Genomic DNA, 13,144 nt, shown 5'->3' with positions numbered 1-13,144 from the left:
TGGGACCCAGCTGGTCACAGGTGTGTGTGTGTGTGTGTGTGTGTGTGTGTGTGTGTGTGTGTGTGTGTGTGTGTGTGTGTGTGTGTGTGTGTGTGTGTGTGTGTGTGTCTGTCTGTCTGTCTCACATGAACACATACACACACACATGTTTTAACAAATAACTTTTACCAATTTTTTTTTTTTAAATTAAGTAACACTTTTCAACTTTGGTACTTATATCCATCTATTAAAAGTTCCATAAGAGTTATGCTTTTGATAATTAATAAATGTTCAATATATACAGGAGCTTTGCAGACACTGCAAAGCTCCAGGCAGACATCAACCAAATCTTTCAGTGGGCTGCAGAAAACAATATGAAGTTCAACGATGAGAAATTTCAATTACTCAGATATGGTAAACATGAGGAAATTAAATCGTCATCAGAGTACAAAACAAATTCTGGCCACAAAATAGAGCGAAACACCAACGTCAAAGACCTGGGAGTGATCATGTCGGAGGATCTCACCTTCAAGGACCATAACATTGTATCAATCGCATCTGCTAGAAAAATGACAGGATGGATAATGAGAACCTTCAAAACTAGGGAGGCCAAGCCCATGATGACACTCTTCAGGTCACTTGTTCTATCTAGGCTGGAATATTGCTGCACACTAACAGCACCTTTCAAGGCAGGTGAAATTGCCGACCTAGAAAATGTACAGAGAACTTTCACGGCACGCATAACGGAGATAAAACACCTCAATTATTGGGAGCGCTTGAGGTTCCTAAACCTGTATTCCCTGGAACGCAGGAGGGAGAGATACATGATTATATACACCTGGAAAATCCTAGAGGGACTAGTACCGAACTTGCACACGAAAATCACTCATTACGAAAGCAAAAGACTTGGCAGACGATGCACCATCCCCCCAATGAAAAGCAGGGGTGTCACTAGCACGTTAAGAGACCATACAATAAGTGTCAGGGGCCCGAGACTGTTCAACTGCCTCCCAGCACACATAAGGGGGATTACCAACAGACCCCTGGCAGTCTTCAAGCTGGCACTGGACAAGCACCTAAAGTCAGTTCCGGATCAGCCGGGCTGTAGCTCGTATGTTGGTTTGCGTGCAGCCAGCAGCAACAGCCTGGTTGATCAGGCTGTGATCCACCAGGAGGCCTGGTCTCAGACCGGGCCGCGGGGGCGTTGACCCCCGGAACTCTCTCCAGGTAAACTCCAGGTAAACAGGTATACATAAGTACAATTATCATACCTAGTAACATATATGTAAATTACCTAGGATAACACAAAAAAAGGTCAAAGTAACTTATTTCCATTGGGGTCCTTGTAATATTTTATTATATAGTAGTACATAGTAGATGCATTACATTTTGAAAGGTTTGACTAATCAGTCAAATCATGCAAAAATTCCTAAGTTTTTATTTAGGATTTAAAAACATATATGTAGTTTTTTATACAATGTTGAGAGCACAGTAATTATGGATGCACTTTTAATACACATGACATACATTTAACTAAGGATAATCCCACAAAGTCAAACGTTGTGACTTATTTTCATTACAACTTACTACTTTCATCCCTTTCTAATTTAATTCGGATGCCGGAAGATGTCATCCTGGAGGTGATCGTCTCCCTCCTCCTGTGTTATATAAATAACTAAGACAGATAATGGAGGGATGATCTAGACCACAAAATCCTCGACGTTGATGAAAACTTGAAACCAAAACTTCTGCAGACATGTGTTCGGATGTACACACACTTAATTAAGAATTTCAGTAGCTTTTCCTTCCATATTTATAATAGAAGCAAGAAGAAACTGCTTAAATTGACTTAGCTGAAACCGTAAAGATTATATATGAAACTTTAATACTGTTCAACAATGCAAAATATGTAGAAATTTATATTAAATGAGATAATCTGAACACGGTGTGTTTACAAAATTTAAGCAGCATTTGCTTAATATAATAAACAGAATATTACTTAGAAATCATATTTACTACTAATAATTCAATTTCACGGAAGCAACTTTCAAAATGAAGATACAGTATTCATTATCAAAGTTCTAAAATACAAAAAAAAAAATAACTCTCTAGGGGAAATATATACAAGATGAGGCGGGAAAGTTGATCGTTCGGAGATGAGTGATGGTGTCTCGTGTACTGTCCTCTTGTCACTTATTGTTTCTGTGTCACTTTTAGTTGACTACGGACTGCGATGGATAAGATCGGAGAGTGGCAGGTTGATAAGTATGCTCGCACCACCGCTCATGGCAGAGACTGGGAGACTGTGAAGAACTCTGCCACTAGACCACTGCTGCTCATCCTTACTAAGGTACAAGTACCTGTATTACTAGGGTGAGAAGTACGAGTACCTGTATTACTAGGGTGAGAAGTACAAGTACCTGTATTACTAGGGTGAGAAGTACGAGTACCTGTATTACTAGGGTGAGAAGTACAAGTACCTGTATTACTAGGGTGAGAAGTACGAGTACCTGTATTACTAGGGTGAGAAGTACGAGTACCTGTATTACTAGGGTGAGAAGTACAAGTACCTGTATTACTAGGGTGAGAAGTACGAGTACCTGTATTACTAGGGTGAGAAGTACAAGTACCTGTATTACTAGGGTGAGAAGTACGAGTACCTGTATTACTAGGGTGAGAAGTACAAGTACCTGTATTACTAGGGTGAGAAGTACGAGTACCTGTATTACTAGGGTGAGAAGTACAAGTACCTGTATTACTAGGGTGAGAAGTACGAGTACCTGTATTACTAGGGTGAGAAGTACGAGTACCTGTATTACTAGGGTGAGAAGTACAAGTACCTGTATTACTAGGGTGAGAAGTACGAGTACCTGTATTACTAGGGTGAGAAGTACAAGTACCTGTATTACTAGGGTGAGAAGTACGAGTACCTGTATTACTAGGGTGAGAAGTACAAGTACCTGTATTACTAGGGTGAGAAGTACGAGTACCTGTATTACTAGGGTAAGAGGTACAAGTACCTGTATTACTAGGGTGAGAAGTACGAGTACCTGTATTACTAGGGTGAGAAGTACAAGTACCTGTATTACTAGGGTGAGAAGTACAAGTACCTGTATTACTAGGGTGAGAAGTACAAGTACCTGTATTACTAGGGTGAGAAGTACAAGTACCTGTATTACTAGGGTGAGAAGTATAAGTACCTGTATTACTAGGGTGAGAAGTACAAGTACCTGTATTACTAGGGTGAGAAGTACAAGTACCTGTATTACTAGGGTGAGAAGTACAAGTACCTGTATTACTAGGGTGAGAAGTACAAGTACCTGTATTACTAGGGTGAGAAGTACAAGCACCTGCATTACTAGGATGAGAAGTACAAGCACCTGTATTACTAGGGTGAGAAGTACAAGTACCTGTATTACTAGGGTGAGAAGTACAAGTACCTGTATTACTAGGGTGAGAAGTACAAGTACCTGCATTACTAGGGTGAGAAGTACAAGCACCTGTATTACTAGGGTGAGAAGTACAAGTACCTGTATTACTAGGGTGAGAAGTACAAGTACCTGTATTACTAGGGTGAGAAGTACAAGTACCTGTATTACTAGGGTGAGAAGTACAAGCACCTGCATTACTAGGGTGAGAAGTACAAGCACCTGTATTACTAGGGTGAGAAGTACAAGTACCTGTATTACTAGGGTGAGAAGTACAAGTACCTGTATTACTAGGGTGAGAAGTACAAGTACCTGTATTACTAGGGTGAGAAGTACAAGTACCTGTATTACTAGGGTGAGAAGTACAAGCACCTGCATTATTAGGGTGAGAAGTACAAGCACCTGTATTACTAGGTCGAGAAGTACAAGTACCTGCATTACTAGGTTGAGAAGTACAAGTACCTGCATTACTAGGGTGAGAAGTACAAGTACCTGTATTACTAGCGTGAGAAGTACAAGTACCTGTATTACTAGGGTGAAAAGTACAAGTACCTGTATTACTAGGGTGAGAAGTACAAGCACCTGTATTACTAGGATGAGAAGTACAAGCACTTGTATTACTAGGGTGAGAAGTACAAGTACCTGTATTACTAGGGCGAGAAGTACAAGCACCTGTATTACTAGGTGAAGTACAAGCACTTGTATTACTAGGGTGAGAAGTACAACCACCTGTATTACTAGGTGAAGTACAAGCACCTGTATTACTAGGGTGAGAAGTACAAGTACCTGCATTACTAGGGTGAGAAGTACAAGAACCTATATTACTAGGGTGAGAAGTACAAGTACCTGTATTACTAGGGTGAGAAGTACAAGTACCTGCATTACTAGGGTGAGAAGTACAAGCACCTGTATTACTAGGTGAAGTACAAGCACCTGTATTACTAGGTGAAGTACAAGCACCTGTATTACTAGGGTGAGAAGTACAAGTACCTGCATTACTAGGGTGAGAAGTACAAGCACCTATATTACTAGGGTGAGAAGTACAAGTACCTGTATTACTAGGGTGAGAAGTACAAGTACCTGCATTACTAGGGTGAGAAGTACAAGCACCTGTATTACTAGGTGAAGTACAAGCACCTGTATTACTAGGGTGAGAAGTACAAGTACCTGTATTACTAGGGTGAGAAGCACAAGTACACGCATTACTAGGGTGAGAAGCACAAGTACCTGCATTACTAGGGTGAGAAGCACAAGTACCTCATTATTAGGGTGAGGAGTACAAGTACCTGCATTACCATGGTGAGAGGTACAAGTGTTTTTCTAAGGGTGGAAACAGTAGGATAACTATCTTATTGTTTAATCAGGGAGAAGCGTTAAACCCAAACTATTCATATAGCGTGTGGGGGGTGAGAGATATTCATATTCCATCAAATAAAGGGGCGGATAAATCTTACCTTGGCTCAAGGACCCCTCACCGGTATCTAGATACCTACCTACCTGCCTGAGTGGGGCAGGATTACTAGGATATGCCGTCACTTCCCCAAACACGTACGTAAATCCTAATATTATATACCATATACATTTATCTATTTATTTAGGTATCTCCGAAGGAGGACCTTTAATTAGCCTGATTTTTTCTTCATAACTCTTCGTTCATAACTCGAGTTCTCCTTATTTCACCGGATTCAAATTTTCAATGCTTAAGAAGGGTAATGAGGGCCAAATTCTAGGAACAAATGACGCGTGCAGATGTCCTATGGTCAAAATTATTAACTCTATTCCTAGCATCCTGGAATGGTTCTGATAACCCGAAAAGCCCTCAGTGGCATAGCTTTCAACGTTTAAAACAAGGTGCCTCCTAATTCGACTATGGTTAGTAAGTTTATTCAGGTATACACAAATACAGTTGCATAGATTATCATACATAGGAGCATATGTGTAAAGTACCTAAGATAACCCAAAAAAGTCAGACAGTGACTTATTTCCATTGGGGTTCTTTCAAGTGTATAAGTGAAGATTTAACCATTTTATGTGTAAAACTGCGTGAAAACTTTATTTCCATTAAATTACATTAAATAAATTTTAGTTTACCTCTTCTGACGGGCTTCGGTATTGATAATATGTAAACCCCGTATTGTAATCTGTATAGAGAATAAACTTGAGATGATTTGATTTGATAATGGTTGATGCATCTTACGGCCGGGATAGTACCTATTAAAGTTTTGTTTGTGTGCAGACAAATTTGTTGATATAGTATTAGAATAATAATAATAATAATAATAATAATAATAATAATAATAATAATAATAATAATAATAATAATAATAATAGAGAAGAATTTGGATTAATTTGGCCTGTTTAGGTCCCAGTTTGTTTTTTGGAAGAAAATTTTAAAATCTGAAAAAGACTCTTCACGCAATAATTTGAGTGCTGCCTGCATCTCTAGTTATTCAACACTTCCATGCAGATAGTTTGATAATGCAACTTGTGAGCGGCTTCGAGCTTAATGTACTTGTGTATTTTAGGATACCTGAAGGAGGAGGAGACTGGTCTCTGGATTGAATTAGATTTGGGCTGTATATGTCCTAATTTACCATTTTTATTGGAGAAATTTGTATATCAGTTTCCATATGATGACATGTGAATGCCTCTTTTGAGTCCCTTCAGATATTCAATGCTAATATTTATCTGCATTATAAACTCATACCGCACTCTGCACTATATCAATCACGTGTACTGCGGCACACAGGTCTGGAGTTATGGAAAATTGGGATGCCTTTCTCTGATCGCACAGTGACCAACGTTTATCTAATTAAAATAGATGTAGCAGGACAGCTCCTTGCCCCGAGAATAATGTCAATAGCAAACTAAATCATTTGAGTTCGGATAATATCTCTCAGCTTGTAAATTCAAATGTATTTCTGAAAGGAGAAACATGCATGATTGATGTCAGCAGGGAGGCGTGTTGAAGGTGGAGGCTGGGAGGGTGCTGCTCGAATACTGGGACCTGATGAACACCAGGGATGTGAAGGCGCACCGACGAGCACACTCTCTTCTCTTCATATGTACAGCTAAGGTATGGTTTATTTGCAATCGTGTCATGACGATTTCGTGGGTCAAGTGCTTTAGTTATGCCGCATGAGTGGCTTGTTTATTCACTCTGCGCTCATACTATGACTGAGCAGTAGCGCAAGATAACAGGATTACAGGGGTTGCAATAGGTCTTTGTCAAACCATAATGAACATAGTTACATCTTTTAAAATGTTAGTCATGTCATATGTAAGATCTTTTTATTAATAAGGAAATGATTGATCATTTCCTGTAGGGCTTGTGTGGACATGTTCTTAATGGTTGGAGTTAGTTTAATATGTTTATTATGCACCCCATACCCATCCTGTGGGCGGTAGTCAAAAGATTACAGAGGTACATAATTGGTCCAGGGACTGGACTCCAAAGTTTTGATAGCTGAGCAAGTTACAGAGGTAATGAACTCACAATTTACAAAGGTAATGAACTCACAATTTACAAAGTAATGAACTCACAATTTACAAAGGTAATGAACTCCAGGTAAGTCTGGTCACAATCATGACAAGTTACAAAGGTATTTACAGATTACAGAGGTACGTAATGGGTCCAGGGACTGGGCCCCCAAGGTTTTGATAGCTGAACTAGGTACAAAGGTAATGAGCTCACAAGTTACAAAGGTAATGAATTCTGTAGAATGGTTACTTACGTTTATACTTTGGCTACAATCATGAACAAATTATAGAGTAATGAGCAATTCACACTTCCACACCCGGTCACAACTGTTTACCTGGAGTTTACCTGGAGAGAGTTTCGGGGGTCAACGCCCCCGCGGCCCGGTCTGTGACCAGGCCTCCTGGTGGATCAGCGCCTGATCAACCAGGCTGTTGCTGCTGGCTGCACGCAAACCAACGTACGAGCCACAGCCCGGCTGATCAGGAACTGACTTTAGGTGCTTGTCCAGTGCCAGCTTGAAGACTGCCAGGGGTCTGCTGGTAATCCCCCTTATGTGTGCTGGGAGGCAGTTGAACAGTCTCGGGCCCCTGACACTTATTGTATGGTCTCTTAACGTGCTAGTGACACCCCTGCTTTTCATTGGGGGGATGGTGCATCGTCTGCCAAGTCTTTTGCTTTCGTAGTGAGTGATTTTCGTGTGCAAGTTCGGTACTAGTCCCTCTAGGATTTTCCAGGTGTATATAATCATGTATCTCCCTCCTGCGTTCCAGGGAATACAGGTTTAGAAACCTCAAGCGCTCCCAGTAATTGAGGTGTTTTATCTCCGTTATGCGCGCCGTGAAAGTTCTCTGTACATTTTCTAGGTCGGCAATTTCACCTGCCTTGAAAGGTGCTGTTAGAGTGCAGCAATATTCCAGCCTAGATAGAACAAGTGACCTGAAGAGTGTCATCATGGGCTTGGCCTCCCTCGTTTTGAAGGTTCTCATTATCCATCCTGTCATTTTTCTAGCAGATGCGATTGATACAATGTTATGGTCCTTGAAGGTGAGATCCTCCGACATAATCACTCCCAGGTCTTTGACGTTGGTGTTTCGCTCTATTTCGTGGCCAGAATTTGTTTTGTACTCTGATGAAGATTTAATTTCCTCATGTTTACCATATCTGAGTAATTGAGTTATTGGTGCAAATATTGATTGTTGAGTCACACACACCACACACACACACACACACACACACACACACACACACACACACACACACACACACACACACACACACACACACACACACACACACTTTAGTTTAATATCTTTATGCACCCCATACCCATCCTGTGGGCGGTAGTCAAAAGATTACAAAGGTACATGGTTGGATGCTTGGATACCTTTAAGTCTAGGATATAACGTTTCAGTGTAAGGTTTACCATACATCCTGTTCTTAGCCACCAGTTCAAACATTCGGATTCAGTCTTGTTCACGCAGAACAGGAGTTCTTATACAGTATGCCAATATGCCGATATCTTAAATATTGACAGAGACTAATTATTATTATAATCAAAAAGAAGCGCTAAACCTACAAGAGAACAAAGACTAATTAGTATGACAAATAGTCACGTAATTCTTTGTTGACTGTGCCGATAATAATTTTACTTTAATTTATAATAACCTAGTTTATGTTTAATGACGTAGTATCAGAAAGTTGCCACGTATGCATTAGCCTGCCAACAAGTTACATTACAGTGTCTAGTTCTGTTTCTACACTGAATATACAGTAAACAAATTTGACATAATAGTATATATCCCAATTTTTGGGGTTTTCGTGCCTGTTTTTTTTTTTTTTTTCTTTCTTTCTTCAAACTTGGAGTTCATGATTTTTATTGCATTCACTAAATTAATGAACCAATAAACAAAACATGAATAAAAAAAATTATATGCTCTGCTCACAAATTTAACTATATAATCATGATTTTCAATCCCGACATGACATGAGGCACGATCAGTAATAATTGTAGAAGCTAAGTGCAGCCCTTCACTTTAATTACATTTGTATATATGGCATTAGCTAATTTAGTCATACAGAATTGTAGATTATTATAAAATCATACACCAACTCGATATAACTTACAGCTAGTTTTGATCGTGTTGACCTAGTTATAGCCATATCCAACGTAACTATGCCTTTAGTATTTAAGTTTGGATATGCATTACTGTTGTCTGTAGGGATTACCTGGAGTTTACCTGGGGAAGGTTTCGGGGGTCAACGCCCCCGTGGCTTGGTCTGAGACCAGGCCTCATGATGGATCAGGGTCTAATCAACCAGGCTGTTACTGCTGGTCGCACGCAAACTGACGTACAAACCACAGTCCGGTTGGTCAGGTACTGGCTTTAGGTACCTGTCCAATGCCTTCTTGAAGGCAGTCAGGGGTCTATTGGTAATCCCCCTTATGCATGCTGGGAGGCAGCCTTGGGCCCCGGACACTTATTGTGTTGTCTTTCAGTGTACTCGTGGCGCTCCTGCTTTTCATTAATTAGTATTATACATAAAAAATCGTGAGGAATACTTTCAGTCCAGACACCTGTGACTTCAAGTGTAACACTTGAGTTTGTAAGCAGTGTACAAAATGTCTTGTAAATGTGACTCTTACTGAGAAAAATCTGAATGACAGGGTGAATTAGAGATTTGTTTAAAACAGACCACTAGAATGTGTCAAGGTATAGTCAGCCTGAGGAAGCTTGTAATTAAAAATTATTATGAGGATGTCCTGACAAAGCGTTGATCATGTCCTGTCGAGCTCAATGATCTTTAAAGCCTTTAATTCCTACCTTCGGCAGGGAGTGGGGCGTAAGTGGCGGGTGATGTTCTCTGGTGGAATCCCAGCAGCCGAGGAGAAATGCGTTCGCTGCTTGCAGGCCCTCCAAGCCTTCCTCATTAAACCGGACATCTCTCCTGCTCTCCTGCCTCAAACTTCCCTAAATTCTAACACTCTAGCAAACACGCCTTCGCTTCTTTACACTCACAATGACGGTCTCTCAGTTTCTCATAATCTCACCAAGACTGTCATACCGCCTCATAGCCTTCCCGAGGCTGCTAATTCGCTTTCAGGAACTCAGTCAGCTATTTGCGTTTCGACACCCGTAGAAGGCCACTTCGACTCTCTCCCAGACGCATCCCAATTTGTTGGAGATAAGACTGTTTCCTTGCCTCCAGCATGCCAGCCTCATACCTTCCCAACTCTGTCACCTTCAGGACTTCAGCCTATCCTCCCAGCTTCCTTACCTTCCCAGCTCCAGCCTCTGACTCTGGCACCCAATCACTTTTCGGTGCCTTCTGTCACAGCATCTATCCTGAGTGAATCTTCTGCTGGGCATCTTGATCATTTTGCTTCTTCCTTACCTTCCTCTCCAGTCATCTCTTCTCTCATCCCCGGTTCTTCCACGCTCTCCACAACTACACATACATTAACATCTTGCACAAGTATGAGCGAAGTGGTAGAAGCCAGTGACCTACATGCTGGAGGTAAGATGAAGCTGACCCAGCATGAGATACCGATCACCGAAGGCGATGATCGCGACATCCTAGAATGTGAACCCAACACCCAAGATCGTCGTGACTCCGATATTCAACAGTGTGACTCAGACACCCGAAACATTGTCTCCGATACCCAAGGTACTCTCCCCTACTTCTGTTGTCTTATTGTTTTGTGTCAATTATCCCTATTTGGCAGTTGTTGAAAATAAAATTTAGTACTACTGGGATCTGCCTAAAGTTGTGTTTAGTTTCAGACGGATGTGCTTGCAGCAAAAGTTAGAATCCTGACTACAAGAACAGTTAGTGTACGTACCCTATTTGTAATATAAAAAAAAAATATTTATTAGCTTAATCGCCTCATTGATTTTTATAGTCGCTGTTCTCATCGAGGGTGGTGCCTTGATGCCAATGGACTCATGATCCAAAGAATTGGAATTACCCTACCTTTGAATCAAATTGATTACTTCTCATTCCCTGTATGACCACTGTAGGCTTAGCTCTTCCCTATTAATACAATGTAATATAATTCCAGATTTAGAGGTAGCCGTAATTACCCTCCCAGACAGTGCAGGCCATTCACCAGCCCTAGTAAGCGGAGCTCACTCCACAGCAATTCAGAATGCAGAAGATGGCCCTGTCCTACAGAATACAGTTCATTCCTCCATCTCACAAAGTTCAAGTCATGCCTCTATCCCAGAGAGTATAATTTGCAGTCTTGTCGGGGTGAATGCAGACAACGCTTCTAAAGTGGCAAGTCTCGGGCCTTCGCCAACCCTGGAACAGCTGGTGAAGGCCGTACTGGAGGACCCCAGCCTGCCCGACCTGGTAGATGCTGTCCACAAAGTGATATCCAACATGTGATCCACACCCGGGATATACAGTTTATACACATCATTCACTCTGCATTGGTCTCATCACCGTCTCCCAAAACACAAAGAATAAAAAAAAAGTCATAATACCATGGCCAGAACAATTCACAAATGAACCACATTTAGGAGAGGAAACTTATCACAACTAAGTTGTAACTTGATAAGGTCCAGGAAGGACCGAAACTTCAAAGTTTCCTTTAAAGTACGTGTTATATGTGAACTTTGATACACAAAAGAATGCATTGGAAATTGTATATAACAACGGTCTCTGTTCTTAATTTGTATAATCCTGGTTGGTAGATAAGACACATAGGCAGCATTTAGGCAACTTTATTCCGAAACGTTTCGCCTACACAGTAGGCTTCTTCAGTCGAGTACAGAAAGTAGGCAGGAGCAGTAGAGATGTGAAGACGATGTAATCAGTCCATCACCCTTGAAGTCGTAGATTTGAGGTTGTCAGTCCCTCAGCCTGGAGAAGTTCTGTTCCAAAGTCTGGAACTAACTGAAGATCAAGCGACAGTGTTGAGACTTAAATACTGTCGGAAGGAGAGGTGCAGAGTAGTAGTAGTGAGAATGTAACCACTGGACATGACCTCCCAGTGGCTACATTCTCACTACTACTACTATGCAACTCTCCTTCCGACAGTATTTAAGTCTCAACACTGTCGCTTGATCTTCAGTTAGTTCCAGACTTTGGAACAGAACTTCTCCAGGCTGAGGGACTGACAACCTCAAATCTACGACTTCAAGGGTGTGTTAGGTAAGACACATATGCAACAGTTAGGTATCTTTATTTCGAAACGTTTCACCTACACAGTAGGCTTCTTTAGTCGAGTACAGAAAAGTTGATAGAAGCAGAAAAGACTTGAAGACGATGTAATCAGTGATTACATCGTCTTCAAGTCTTTTCTGCTTCTATCAACTTTTCTGTACTCGACTGAAGAAGCCTACTGTGTAGGTGAAACGTTTCGAAATAAAGATACCTAACTGTTGCATATGTGTCTTACCTAACAACCTGTCGGTATTTTATACCATTTTAATGTTCGACTTCAAGGGTGATGGACTGATTACATCGTCTTCACATCTTCAAAACGAGGGATGCCAAGCCCATGATGACACTCTTCAGGTCACTTGTTCTATCTAGGCTGGAATATTGCTGCACACAAACAGCACCTTTCAAGGCAGGTGAAATTGCTGACCTTGAAAATGTACAGAGAACCTTCACGGCGCGCATAACGGAGATAAAACACCTCAATTACTGGGAGCGCTTGAGGTTCCTGAACCTGTATTCCCTGGAACGCAGGCGGGAGAGATACATGATTATATACACCTGGAAAATCCTAGAGGGACTAGTACCGAACTTGCACACGAAAATCACTCACTACGAAAGCAAAAGACTTGGCAGACGATGCAACATCCCCCCAATGAAAAGCAGGGGTGTCACTAGCACGTTAAGAGACCATACAATAAGTGTCAGGGGCCCGAGACTGTTCAACTGCCTCCCAGCATACATAAGGGGGATTACCAACAGACCCCTGGCAGTCTTCAAGCTGGCACTGGACAAGCACCTAAAGTCGGTTCCTGATCAGCCGGGCTGTGGCTTGTACGTTGGTTTGCGTGCAGCCAGCAGTAACAGCCTGGTTGATCAGGCTCTGATCCACCAGGAGGCCTGGTCACAGACCGGGCCGCGGGGGCGTTGACCCCCGGAACTCTCCAGGTAATCTCTACTGCTCCTGCCTACTTTCTGTACTCGACTGAAGAAGCCTACTGTGTAGGCGAAACGTTTCGGAATAAAGTTGCCTAAATGTTGCCTATGTGTCTTATCTACCAACCTGTCGGTATTGCATACCATTTGATAA

General features: G+C 41.5%; 2 protein-coding genes across 2 annotated transcripts in view; one reads left to right on the top strand and one right to left on the bottom strand.

Moving 5' to 3' along the window:
• mip40 (Myb-interacting protein 40) overlaps window positions 1-1,766 on the bottom strand; it is a 26,442-nt gene extending 24,676 nt beyond the window's left edge. The window contains exon 1 of the mRNA XM_053772480.2: window positions 1,567-1,766. Within this exon, the coding sequence (XP_053628455.1) occupies window positions 1,567-1,612 (46 nt within the window). The 5' untranslated portion in view covers window positions 1,613-1,766. The remainder of the gene's footprint in view (window positions 1-1,566) is intronic.
• A 355-nt stretch (window positions 1,767-2,121) lies between these two features.
• Window positions 2,122-11,864, top strand: LOC128685605 (uncharacterized). Its single transcript, XM_070088126.1, has 4 exons — window positions 2,122-2,329; window positions 6,364-6,483; window positions 9,720-10,554; window positions 10,949-11,864. Exons 1-4 carry the CDS (start codon window positions 2,213-2,215, stop codon window positions 11,275-11,277), a joined length of 1,401 nt encoding a protein of 466 aa, XP_069944227.1. The 5' UTR covers window positions 2,122-2,212; the 3' UTR covers window positions 11,278-11,864.
• The last annotated feature ends 1,280 nt before the right edge of the window (window positions 11,865-13,144 follow it).

Source organism: Cherax quadricarinatus, chromosome 23 (assembly GCF_038502225.1).
Source record: "Cherax quadricarinatus isolate ZL_2023a chromosome 23, ASM3850222v1, whole genome shotgun sequence".
NCBI lineage: Eukaryota > Metazoa > Arthropoda > Malacostraca > Decapoda > Parastacidae > Cherax > Cherax quadricarinatus.
This window is presented reverse-complemented; position numbering and strand designations above follow the sequence as displayed.

Coding starts and splice junctions, on each gene's coding strand:
- LOC128685605 (XM_070088126.1), top strand. CDS start 2,213: ATGGATAAGATCGGAGAGTGGCAGGTTGATAAGTATGCTCGCACCACC. Junction 6,484..9,719: donor TCTTCATATGTACAGCTAAG/GTATGGTTTATT, acceptor TACCTTCGGCAG/GGAGTGGGGCGTAAGTGGCG. Junction 10,555..10,948: donor CATTGTCTCCGATACCCAAG/GTACTCTCCCCT, acceptor ATATAATTCCAG/ATTTAGAGGTAGCCGTAATT.